This window comes from Ictalurus furcatus, chromosome 3 (assembly GCF_023375685.1).
Source record: "Ictalurus furcatus strain D&B chromosome 3, Billie_1.0, whole genome shotgun sequence".
Taxonomy (NCBI): Eukaryota; Metazoa; Chordata; class Actinopteri; order Siluriformes; family Ictaluridae; genus Ictalurus; species Ictalurus furcatus.
In genome coordinates, this window is record NC_071257.1 from 27,226,411 (window position 1) to 27,239,881 (window position 13,471).

General features: G+C 38.5%; 1 protein-coding gene across 2 annotated transcripts in view; it reads right to left on the minus strand.

The window, feature by feature from the left end:
- Positions 1–946: 946 nt before the first annotated feature.
- prim2 (DNA primase subunit 2) overlaps positions 947–13,471 on the minus strand; it is a 78,351-nt gene continuing 65,826 nt past the window's right edge. For both annotated transcript variants that reach the window (XM_053621820.1, XM_053621821.1), the window contains exons 12-14: positions 13,138–13,220; positions 6,588–6,656; positions 947–1,344 (exon numbers count right to left, since the gene is read on the minus strand). In XM_053621820.1, coding sequence (XP_053477795.1) covers positions 1,120–1,344; positions 6,588–6,656; positions 13,138–13,220 — 377 coding nt within the window. In that variant the 3' untranslated portion in view covers positions 947–1,119. The remainder of the gene's footprint in view (positions 1,345–6,587; positions 6,657–13,137; positions 13,221–13,471) is intronic.

A 13,471-nucleotide genomic window follows, 5' to 3' on the forward strand; every position in this document is an offset into this window, starting at 1 on the left:
AACAAACAAAAAAACAAACACAAAGGCAAAAGCCATGTGACCCATATTTAAAATTAGCTCCGCCTTTTTTTTTTTTTGTAATGACTGAAGAGTTCACAGTCCTGCTTTCTTATTTTCTATCAAAGTTCACCTAGACAAAGACATCTTTCACCTCTAGCATCCGTTTCCCTTCAGTGAATTTGCTTTTCCACCAAGTGAATTTTATTTGTGTTTGGTCTGACTGCTGCTTCAGCTAAAAAAAAAAAAAAAAAACAAGCAGAAAAGCCTCATTTTTAGATGACTCCTGAGGCTTGGGGTCAAAAATAATAAATGGTAGTGCTAAACCGTAAATGTTAGAACGGCATCTCCTATATTAGGTTGGCCACAGCACCAGTAAAAGGCCACTTGAACTTTGGATTATAGCCTGTATGTTTATTAGCTTGCTCAAAATAATGATACCGTATCTGAGGGTTGTTTTTTTTTTTTTTTGGCTTTGTTCGAAAAACTTAAAAGAAAAAAACAAACAAAAAAAAGTTTAACAAACTGCCAGACGAAAACAGATTTCATGGTTTAAAGAATTTCAGTTTAGTTTTGTTTTCATCACCTTCTAGTTGTGTATAAGTGAAAAGCATAAAATGCCATTATTTATGCAGTTTGGTACTGCAATTTGGTTAGTAACGCAATTTTGCATTGCCCTCAGCCATGACCTTTATTTCAGAACATCACTAATATCAAAAGTATCAATACTATGCATTGTGTATCCTAATATTAATATTTAGATGATCCAAAAAATAAAATGATTTAAGATTCCATTTTGTGCTTAAAAAAATATAAACAAAATGACAAAACTGACAACAAAACAGGTTTTTTTTTTTTTTTTTTTTAATATAAATACTATTATTGCAACTAGATTAGAAATGCTTTTGGAGTCATGTCTGGATCAAATGAAAAACAAATCAGCTCAGTCTTCATTACTGAAATTTTATTTACCTTTAGTGAACTGAGCAAAGCATACGAGATATTCTTACAACTAGTAGTTAAAATATAAAAACGATATTTTGACGAACAAAAAATCATGAAACATTTCTGTATTCAAAACTGTGTAGAATAAAGTATAGTCAGTTTGTCTGACTATAGGTTTTACTCATCAAGGAAGTACGAGTCTAAATCCCCCATATCATCCACAGCCTGAGTGGTGTTGTGCTGACGTGACGGAGGGACACTGGGATCATTACTGGACGTATTTTCCTGTCCCTTTTGGGGAATCTCGGCTTCTTTCTTGACCTCTTTTCCTCCACCGAGCAGCTTCTGACTCTCCATGAAGTACTGGTTTGGGTGATTCAGAGAAAACCCAGCATCGTCAATCTGTTTGGAGGAATCAGAACATTTGGAAAAGTTTCACAACCTTGTGTTGACACTTTACAGTGAAAGAGGATATTGAGATTACAGCAGTGTTGTTTATGGAAATGAACTTCCTTTGCAAAGTGAAAGAGACATGCTCTGACCTCCTTTCTACCTTTCTACAAGCCTGATGTACTTTGAAGTTACACTGAACATTCCCACTGTGCTGCCTTGTCTGGAGACTGGAGACCTTATCCATTGTTTAAAGCAAAGGGAAGTAGACAGTTTAACTGCATGTGAACTGTTAGAACATCACCGGGGCCCTGCACAGCTGTGTCCAAAAGTTTACATACCCCTTGTAGAATCTTCAAAATCTTAATACATTTAACAAAATAAGAGGGATCATAAAAATCCCATGTTAATTTTTATTTAGTACTGTTCTGAATAAACTATTTCACACAGCACATGTTTACATATAGTCCACAAGACAAGAGAACAGCTGAATTTATAAAAATTGATTCTTAATGCTGTGTGTCGTCACCTGGATGATCCACGACTGTGTTTATGTTTTGTGAGGGTTGTTCATGAGTCCCTTGATTGTCGTGAGCAGTTAAACTGCCCACTGTTCTCCAGAAAAATCCTCCAGGTCCTGCACATTCTTTGCTTTTCCAGCATCTTCTGCATATTTAACCCCTTTCCAACAGTGACTATATGACGTTGAGATCCATCTTTTCACAACGAGGACAACTCAGGACCTCGTACACAACTATTAAAAAAGCTGCAAGCATTCACTGATGCTCAAGAAGGCAACATGATACATTAAAAGCCAGGGGGATGTAAACTTTTGAACAGGATGATCAGTGTAAATTGTTATTATTTTGTTTAAAGATCTTATTTTTTTCATTTAGTACTGCCCTTCAGAAGCTACATAAGATATTTACATATCTCCCAGAGGACAAAATAATCATTGACAGTGGCCAAGTCAACAATGTTGTTTAAGAGCAAAGCTGAATGTTCCCTTACATACAGATCCATTCCAGGGTTAACGCTTTAGAGCAGGCTTTCCAAAAATAGATGAATGCCACAGCCATGCATGGCCAGGAGTCAAGGGAGCAAATCTGGTCATGCTCTTTGGGTGGGAGGGATGGCATACTCTCTCTCCAATGTCAATCACTAGCTAATCACGAGCGTGTGTGACTTCATGTATGCAGAAATGGGCTGATAGCACTTTCCTCAGTGTTACACTGCACTGTGACCTAGCACGAGCAGCAGTTCCAAAAGATGCCGAGGGTGGCTTCACATGTCTCGGAGGAAGCACATGAAAGCCTTCACCCTTTCCAACTGGTATCTGTTGTATGATGGGGGAGACTTAACTGGTAGGCAGGAATTGGCTAAGAAAGTTAAGCCTGGGGGAAAAAAAGCAGTGAGAAGCTAAAACTGTATTTAAAAAATGATGAAAAATAGGAATGATCATATATTTCACTAAGTGTAAAGAAACCTGCTAAAAAGAGCCTCCCTCAAATTTTAAGTATACTTTGGGTTTCAAGGTGCAAGTTTCATCTGACTAAAATGTTGGGATCCCCTACTTTAGAGTGAAACTAAACTGAAGCACTGTCTCGGTGATGAATAAAAAATGCATAAGGATGAATCAATCCAGACGAATTTTGGAGTGAGATCGTGTTCCACATTGCTTTGTAGCAAGGAGGGGAACTGCAATGCCTCCAAACCTCCTGGCTGCCTTTTCATTACTCTCTCCAGCGCTTGATATATTGCCCTTGTGTAAATATTTCATCTGTGAAGTATTACATTTTGACCTTTAATAAATGCTGCCGGGGCGGGAGGAATGGCGGTGAGCTATCCGTTCTAACTGGCGACTGTGGTAGCAGGTGGGACATATGGCGGTGATTAAAGTCCCACCACGTGGCCTAACAAGCGTGTCTTTATGCCTGTGATGACTCCAGCATATCAAATCAGACGGTGGGTGGAAAGGGGGCAGGGAATCTATTGATGCATCAATAAGTATGCTTTATCGTGCACGTTAATGTCAGTGATGTCTTTTCATACAACCGGCTTAATATATGACACCTGACTTTCAGATATATGTGCGTTTCACTGTCTGCGGGAACAGACAACTCATCATTCAAGCCCTGTAAGGCTGTTCATCAGGAGGGCTGTTTTTTAATTTAGGAGGAAGATAAGTTGTTCACATTGTTTGGCCATTAGTCATCAGCTGCTAAACAGGTTCTGTGGTTCACAGAGGCACTGCTGTTTTCATTGTTATCCATTATAAGCAGTTCAATCTAATCAATGACACCGAGAGCGGGTGGGGCCATCAAGAGGGTTCTGGGACCATAGATCAGGGCTTTTAAAACACATTCAAATTAAAGTGCTAAAAAATGTGAATCACACCACAGTAATGAGCTGTGATTACATTTCCTTGAGCTAGGGGATAGAGACCTGACACATTTCCACATTACCATGATGTACTCAATGGCAATGGTTGGCATCACCAAATGCCAAAAGCACTTGATTTGTGAATTAAGCTACATTTTATACCACAGTGCTGTTTAATTCTCAATTGGCCAGAATGTGATCAATTCCTTTAATAGCACAGCTCAGTCCCTCCAGGAGTTTGTGTAAACAGACACATAAAATAATGGAAACTCCAAAATACTCACAGGAGCTTGCAATTTAAAAAAAAAAAAAAAAATTACCACAGATTTGGGTTGAGATGAGTAATGTAACTCAGCCAAAGCCCGCTTCGTTTCACGGGTGTCAAACATTACCAAATATCCCTTTGGAAAAACCCGTGCAAAACTTTGTGCAATTGTAATTTCGCCAATTCAAGTAGTTTTCCACAAAAAAAAAAAGGAAGCACAAAAAACTCTGCAAGTTGCATCGCAAATTTTTATAAAAGCTGCAGAAAAATCAAGCATTTTTGGCTGCAGCAATCACAAAAATACTGACTGACAGCTGTAGGGCAAACCGCAGGCATATGCTGAGGCAAATTTATAATACGTTAGCATTTCTATAGTAACAGTCGATTCACAGGGACTGTCGGACGGTCACTCGTAATTTAAGCCTCACGCAAAAGTGAATTTTGTTTCGTGGATGTTCATACGTGTCACTTCTAATAATTTATCAGTGTAATCATGGACCAAGTCCTGTGGTACAAAAGAACACTAAAACACTGATGTTTTAGATACTATTACAAAAAAAATGATCAAAAGTGGGGTAGTAAAGTTTCCACATTGTATTTCATTTTCCTTGTATTGTGTTTTATTCCTTACATACCGTATTGTCCCTGTACGTGAATCAGCTCAAACACACAGCCCAGACACATTTTATCCATTTTAGGAAGTGTTTTTTTTTTTTTTTTTTTTTTATAAATAACCCCCCCCCCAGTTAAGCTTGAAAAGTCTCTGGCCTGCACACTGATGAGTTGTTTAACCTTTTGGCACTATACCAAGGATATTTCCCTTCATCACTAAGCCTCAAACGCATCTTACGTGACAGTAATGACAAGCATTTGAACAGTTTAGCTCTCGCTTTCATATCAAAGATTCGCTCCTTTTCACTTAAATTAACTTGTCACCAAGCCGTTTGCTCAGCTCAGGTATCCGCACGTATTTTTGTCCATAACCTGTCAACCGGGAGCCTGCCTTCTGAGTGGAGGGACAGGACACCGCTAATCCTGACTGACACAGTTTGGGAACTTTTCTGAGTGTGTGTGTGTTGGGGGATTGTGTCGCATCAACATGGTCTTCACAGCTTTATGTCTAAATACCAGGAGCACAGCAGGGGCTGAAACACCACAAGAAATCAGCACACAGTGAAATGTTTATTCATTCATTTGCTTTCCCACTGGCTGTGACCCACAAATCTGCAGCTTTCATGACTCGCTTTATAGTACGCATTACTGAACAATGAAAAAAGGAAGGAAAAAAAAAAAAAAACACAACAAAAACAACAACAGCTGCTTCTCATAGAATAGAGAAAAGACCTACCAAATTCAGCATCCAGTCAACCCTGTTCTTGCTTGTTTAACAATTTTGCCCTTCCAAGCAACAGAATATAAAGCATTTTGAATGTTTTGGCGTGACCCAAACTGCCGAGTCAAAAGGTCTGATGCTAAAACTTGGGCTGCAACAACTAATCGATAAAATCAATAATTAAAAATCATCGACACGGAATTTCGTTATGGATTAGTCGGGTCTGTGACGTCACTGTGGATAACCCCAGTCAGTGACGTCACATCACGATAATAAAACACGTGGAAAAACAGCGGAGGTCACAGAGTGAGCTGCTGGGGGAAAAGCGCACGATCCAGGTCGTCCAAAACATGAGAATGTTTTATATTAAGTGCTTCAAACAAACTCGGGAGTGTATTAACGTGGCTCGTCGTGTCAGATGCTGCGACAGATGCGCGTGCTGTTTAATGTGTTCCAGACACGCTTTCTTCAGCGCAGAAATTACATTTTTACCTTTATATCCGTATCTGTAAATGTTAGAAATTCACACCAGTATTTCACTGTTACATAAAGCCTCGTCCTGACAGAAAGATAGTCTCCATTAAACTTCACTGAAGAAGTGTCATACATTTACAGAATAAAGGAACATGTTATTGTGTTCAAACGAGTGAATGTGTGTTACTGCAGAACATTCAACCTCTTACCAGTTAACACTTAGTCTGTGTGTTGTTTTTCTTTTTCTAGCATTTTAATATAGTGACTTAACTTCTGCTTTAAAGCTCATGGACAATCAGTTGTTTTTTTTTTGTTTTCAAAATATAATATTTTTAAAAAACCTTTGCACAGTGTATAGCATAGCCCACATAGATACATTCAAAAGCTTTTTTTTTTATAGCTTTCAATGTGCACAATGTTTGAAGGACAACATTGGCAAGAATGTGAAATAATGTTTTTTGTTTGTTTGTTTTTAAATACAGGGGGAAAAAAATTGGCCTTTTAATCCAACCAATCGATCAATCAAAGAAATAATCGACAGATTAATCGATTATCAAAATAATCGTTAGTTGCAGCCCTAGCTAAAACGCATTAGATCAAATAAATAAATAAAAAAAATCACACAAATGTAATTCAATCCCAAGTGCTCTAATAAACCCATAAAAATAAAGCAGCTGTGACAGATAATGACGGATGTGATTACAGCGGCCAGACTGGGTGGAACCACTCTGGATGAATTACATGGTCGTCCCAGAGCTGCCGAAAAACAGAAAGCGAGTCAGAGTAAAAAGGCATGCTTACATTGTGTGTCAGTTCAAAGTACTTCTGGCAGGCCAGCTGATAGTGCATTCCCTTGACAAGGTCCAAAATCTGTGAGAATAACAGAAAGAGACAGAAAGAGAACCGAGGGTTGAACCGTTAAGCAGTCCATTGCCTTTAAATTGCTCTTTGACATAAAGGACATGTTTTGCAATGTACAATTTATTCCTAGCTAAATGACAACTTCAAAACCCAACAATGAACTCTGCATAATAATAAAGAAATATTAAAGCTGAAATGAGAACGCATGATCAGTGTTTAATGCTGTGTAGAACATTTTTACAGTGTTCCCGGAGGGAGCGTTGTTTCACATGTATTCCCAACAGGAATTCAGAGCATTCCAGCTGAGCAACATAACGACACATGCTGAAATGTATTACGCGTGGCATTGCCATGAACCGTGAGCAGTTAGATGGAGATAGAGAACAGATAGAGGCTGGAGATCACGTAAAGCCCCACATCCCACATCTAATCTCGTATATCAGAGTGGAGTACTTTAAGGCTGTGTGCTGCGGCCTCATTTTTACAACATGATTACAAACAAAGCAAGTTCAAGCAGATGTTTGATGCGAACATGGTTTTATACAGGATGGAAGTAATCTTTTTGTCCAAACAGATTCATGGGTTGCCATCGTGTTGTCAGTCAGCTCGCCTCACTCTCACTCATGCTAAATGAAATCTGACTCCTGCCGATCTGCGCTGAGACTCTGACTCGTTCGGCTCGTGCTGAATTGAGCAGACGTGTTCGGTTTTTAATTGTTGCGTCCGTTCTCTAACCGAACTAAATGAAACGACGGTGGGGGCGGTGCCGTGGTGGGAAAGTGATATAATGTGTGTGGCCAAAACACTGGTACCACCGGGAACACCGTCATCATGTGACATCATCACAATGGGCATTTAGCCAAAGCCCTCTTCGATTCACGTGACTCGAACATATGTACAGCAAAAAGGTCTCATTTACCAACAAACATCACTGCGAATTTTTTATTATTTTTTTTGCTATTGCAGTTTCACCAATTCAAGTAGTTTTCCGCAAAAAAAAAAAAGCACAAAAATCTTTGCAGTGCAAATTTTGAATGGGGGAAAAAAAAAAAAAAAAGACAAAATAACCACGAATTTAACTGCAATCTGCAGGAATGTTTGGATTTATAAACAGCCATCTTACTTTATAAAACAAAATTCAATTCAATTGGATTTATATAGCACCTTTAACAATGGACATTGTCACAAAGCAGCTTTACAGAAATGTATCGATTCAGGATATACATTTTAAATTGGAAAATTTAACCCTAATAAGCAAGCCAGAGGTGACCGTTACATGAGAAAAAAAAACAAAAAAAAACAACAACTCCCTGAAACGATATGCGGAAGAAACCTTGAGAGGAACCAGACTCAAAAGGGAACCCATCCTCATCTGCGTAACAACGATTAGTACGATTATAAATAATTCCCATCTATAACTGTGTACTACATGGTCAAAAAGTGCAATTATGTAACCAGGAAATTCATTCCAGTTTTAACATGAAGTCTATTTTGTTGAACTTATCAAATGTTTACTGCTGGAGACTTGAGTGCAAAACTGTGTGTGGCAATTGCAGTCCTAAAGCTGTTATAGCAATTGTAGTCCTAGCCATCATAGCAAAACTTTTTTTTTTTTTAATATTATACTGGACATCATAATAAACTGCCTACAACTTTAGTGAAAGATATTTACAGACACAAGACGCAGCAATCAGATTTCAATCCGGATAACTGGACACGAGAATCCGACGACAAGTGTAAATATACGTGGTTAAAATCTCATGTGCAGATACATGATGCAGGAAATGACTGGGTGTAAATGAGCTGGACTAAAACTTGTAACTCGGACCTCAGACTAGAAAAAACCCCCAAAGAAAACGCCCCCTCGACTTGGAATTCCCACTCGGAAAACCAGGACGTCCTTCGCGGCCATGAATTTAGCAAATGACGTCAAATTGACATTTCTGCTCACAGCATTAACAGTAAACAAAGCAGCACTTCTTTATTTTAAATGAGTTATACTCAAGTATTTTCAAGTATTTGCTTTAATCAACAAACAGACAAATTAGCTTGTTACATCTATAATATTGACAATACAGTTCGCTGAGTTGAAGATGTAAATATACATCGCTCATCACAGTAAAAAAAATAAATAAACATGAAGGCGTCTATGTTTTTTCGAGCGTCAAAAATGACCCAATTCCGAGTTTGGATTTCCCACTTCCAAGTCAAATGCAGCGTTAGATTTGACAATGTGTGTTAAAATAACCCTCATACTTGTGCACTACAACGAATCTACAAACTACAGTGAGCATGAAAAGGAAGGATTATGAGAATTACTGCATTTAGCAGTGATAGCACCATTATAATTTTCTGTTTTGTGAGAATAGCCCTATGATCAGGATTCAGTGCAAACATCTGTACCCACCCCATGTTCGTCCTATCTGACATATGGCACTGCGTTTGACTAGAAATCATTGGCTGTAAAGAACAGAAATGACCCTAATTCATCAAATTTGTTAATAACATCCCTCTCAAAATGAACTGCAAGGACTAAACACATGATTTTTTTTTCCTATTTGCCTTCCTCTCCTTCCTCCCTCGCACTATAAATAGCACGTGGGATTCTCAAGTCCTTCAACACCTCCAGAGGTGAGAGTCACACCGTGTTGGGTGCTCACTCACAGAGTGAGAGAGAGGTTAATTCTGCGCCCCTGCGCTTCTTCACACCAGCTGGCGTCTGCTCCTTCTGGCCTCTGGTGTCACTTTGGCACCAGACAGGGTGACTGAGACGGCTGCTGTTCGGCATTTTAATCACCACTCTCACATTTGCAGCAGTTTTTAATTATCCAGTGCACTGGGCTGAGTGCTGCAGTGAGAGCTTGCGGCCTCAAATCCACAGGTCTCGGGCTCTCGGACTACGAGGGGCTGCTCAGGTCACTGAACTAATAGTGAATTTAATTTGACGGCGAACGTGCAGCCTATGGGCTGACTTGTCAAACTAAGCAAGCGCTCTCCTCCCTGTTTCCCCTTAGCCTCACTGCAAGATGGCTTGGACAAGCTGGCCAGCTCGAGATATGCAGGAGATCTTCATTTATCTAAGAAAAGTGCGTAGGATTCATTTAGACACACTGCAGAACTTTCTGTTGAAAGATTGGGAGAACTTTCCTTCCTGAATGAAATGGTATCTTTATGTAGAGAAACATTCTGAGCCACTATTAGTTGTATAACATGAGGGGTGGGAAAATCAGTACTCTGGGAAATTAGTTTTTATTGATAGTTGCTTGATGTAGGTTTAACAACCAAAGGCAAAAGAAAAAAATAAAATAAACTTCTACTTCCCATCAACCTTCAAAAAACCAAATGTTTTTATTTGGTATGCATGTTTAAATTTAAAATGCCTCACATTACACACCTCAATTCTGTAACTATAGTGTGTGCTAAATGTTCTGAATCCCACTGCCTGCTGCACTACACACACCTGGCTAATGCTAGAACAATTTTTTTCCCACTAGGTGGTTTAGTTAGAGCTTGTAGATCACAGATGATCTTTTCAATATCAGAAGCATGCAGCTTTTAGGGTTCTCAAACAGAACTGCAGAAGTGTTCACCCTATCATCAGGAGATGATGAGCTCAAATCCCGATGATACCACAGCCATCCATGGCCGGGAGTACGAGATTGGCCAAATTGGTCGCGCTCTCTGAGTGGGAGGGACGTCATACTGTCTCTCCCGTGTCGATCGCAGCAACACTGGCCAATAATAGGCATCTGTAAATTCATATACATGAAAGAGGGCAGATAGCGTCTTCCTCCAAGATGTGGGTTTTGGAAATGCTAAAACCGAGATAAACAAAAATAAAAGTTTGGTGCAAACCTGTCATATAACTCAGTCACCTCGTGGTTACACATATAAAGAGAAAATAAAGATACTAACCTAACTAATCCTCATGTAATATCATTAAATGTGCAATGCGAGGACAGAACACTAAATCGCATCGCCAAAACATTCACCATCGACATCCTGCCTTTTTTTTTTTTCCTCGCAGACACAAAAACACCATGTGGAACATTAGAAACTTTGATAGAAATGGATAAAGATCCTAAACGCTTTCTTTTCCATTAGTCTTCCTTAATATCTGTGAATTTAACTAGCTGTGCATATGCTATTACATTACCTTACCTACCACTTTTTAGCCTGGTCAATTAGGCTTCCAAGCAACTGAACCATGAGACTGGGCAGCACACTGGCACTTTTACTTGCCCGGTGCGCTACGTAATCAATTTATGACTCGTTCGCCGTTAAAAATACCACATAAATCCTTTCCCCCTCCCCAATATCAATTTGGTAGAGGTTAGCAGTGCCAAATTAATCCTCAGCCTTTCATGCTTATCCAGAAAAATTACTACTTGCATTTACGTGGATATAATCCTGAAATAAAAATTCTCCCCTTTTAAAAAAACACCAAACTTCCAAGTTTTCATAATAAGACGTGATAAAAAAGGGACTTGGGCAAACTTTCTTCATGGCACTATGAATGTATATATTTTTAAGACTGAGCTTTAATAGGCTAATTTTCATCAGTCCATTAAATACACTGGTGTCTGAGGCCCATAACTACATCGGAACATTCCAGTAATAACCAGTGACCTCAGTTCATTGCTTATGCGCTACAGCATAATTTCAGGTCTTAAAAGCTGCCAAATGTCCGCTTTAAATCACTGGGTTTAAAACAGTAGGTCACACAGAATTAAAAAGGGCTGAAATTATCACTGAGATACTGGATTTTTGATTTCCGTGAGCTGTAAGCCGTAATCATCAAGATTAAAATAAACAAAACAAAACAAAAAAAAAACAAACAAAAAAAAAGAAGACTTGAAATTTTTCACTTTATGTGTAATGAATCTACAATATATGAAAGTTCTACATTTTGAATTAAATTAAAACTTTTAAAAATGAATTAAAAATGAACTTTTCCACGATATAAATTTTTTTTTTTTGGATGCACCTGTAGCTTACCATATTGATATTTTCAGAATTCTTTATATTTAATTAAATATATTACAGCAGATCAAATCATTTTCAAAAACTTGTTAAAATATTATTTAAACTGAAAACTCAGTTTCAGTTTAAATAATATTTAAACTGAAACTGAAATATTATTTTTGAAACTGAAATATTATTTTCAGCCACCGGAAAAAAATAAAACGACCTATAAAAGTATCAAATCGAACATTTTCCAAATAATTTGAACCCTAATGAAAACTGGACCGTGATTAATAATGCTGTTTGTTTCCTTTGTTCTCCTGCACCACTCGGCGTAGACGTGTTCAGAACCATTTCATGGTTCCTGTGAGGAACATTAGACAAACGATTTATAATCACTGTTCATGCCAAGTATCAAGAGGGGGTCCAACACACAAGGACTTCTCCAGGGTTTGATACACCACTTGACAACACAGCAACCTGTTCAATATGCAGGATACGACAAAACAGAAGCAAAAAAAGGAAAATCAGTGCTAGCACGCTGACGCCATCTGTCACCATAGGTTTTGAAAAAAAAATTCATACATTTCCGCACCAAATTGTGAAGTATAACTACAAAATAATAGCATTCATTGCTTCACAGCAGTTGGATGACTGACTGCTCTCTGTAGTTGATGACAACAGACAAAATGAGATTTTGAGCTTCGTTGCTTTGTTGTTACTGCTTGGTGTTTACGCCCAGGTTCTTAAAGCAAAATCTACAGTAGCTGTATGAGAAACGGTGTTACATGCTGTTATTGTAGAGAAGACGACAATTATTTTTAGAATGTTTATGTTCAGCTTAGTTTTGGCCTACAACTTTAGGACTGACTACATCATTAACAAAAGTGTATTTTTTTTTCAGTGCATCACTAATAATGATCAATATCCAGAACCTATACAAATGACTAAGGCCAGATTAGTGTCTGTCTGTTAATAGTTACTAACTATAAATAGCGTCTGATGACTTCCTTTAAAACGTACATTACACTTATAGCCAGAGTAAAATCTGCCATCTTGTCTGTTGGATTTTGTCACACTACCCAAAGCTATATAACTTGCAAACACAGGCTTTGGTTAACGACAACTAAAAATGTTTATGACCCATTCTTAAAGTGCTCATAAATTCACTTTATATTACTTGGGTGAAAGTGATAAAAGTGCCAGGACACACGTGAGCAGCGGGTCAACAAAATGAATCAGGACAGATTGGTGCTTTCTTGTTTACAGTTACACCGAAGTTCATTTCATTGCGCTTGTAAAATCAGGTCCTTGTGAAGATGCTTTTCGGCTGCAGAACAAACACCCTAGTGCATTATTTTCAGTCGAACAAACTCAAACTTTTTACAGCTCCAAATAACATTGAGCTCTGCTTTACAGCCACTGGAGTATTCATATAATGGACAGCCGCCTTTATGCTGTGTCCAATGTCCCAATATGACACAGGTGGTTGTGTGTGTGTGTGTGTGTGTGTGTGTACACCCACCTGCATAATCCCACCGGGAGAGAGCTTATATGACTGCAGCTTCTGCTTCAGCAGCTCTGGGTCAGTGTGGCGGAATGGACATCCTGAGAGGAGGATGTGAGAATGACAGAAGAAATACACACATTAGACTGGCTGAAGTTAGAACAGTTTATACCACAGAGCTGTTGAATTCTAGATACTGATCAATCAGAAGATTTTGATTAGTTGTCTATAAAAGCAGCTCTGTAGTGCAGTCTGTTATTCAAATCACAGGTTTATATATTAATGCGCTTGGTCCCGTAGGTTGTTACTTAAAGAGAAACTTGTAATTTTTTGTGAAGTTTGCTGTAAGGAG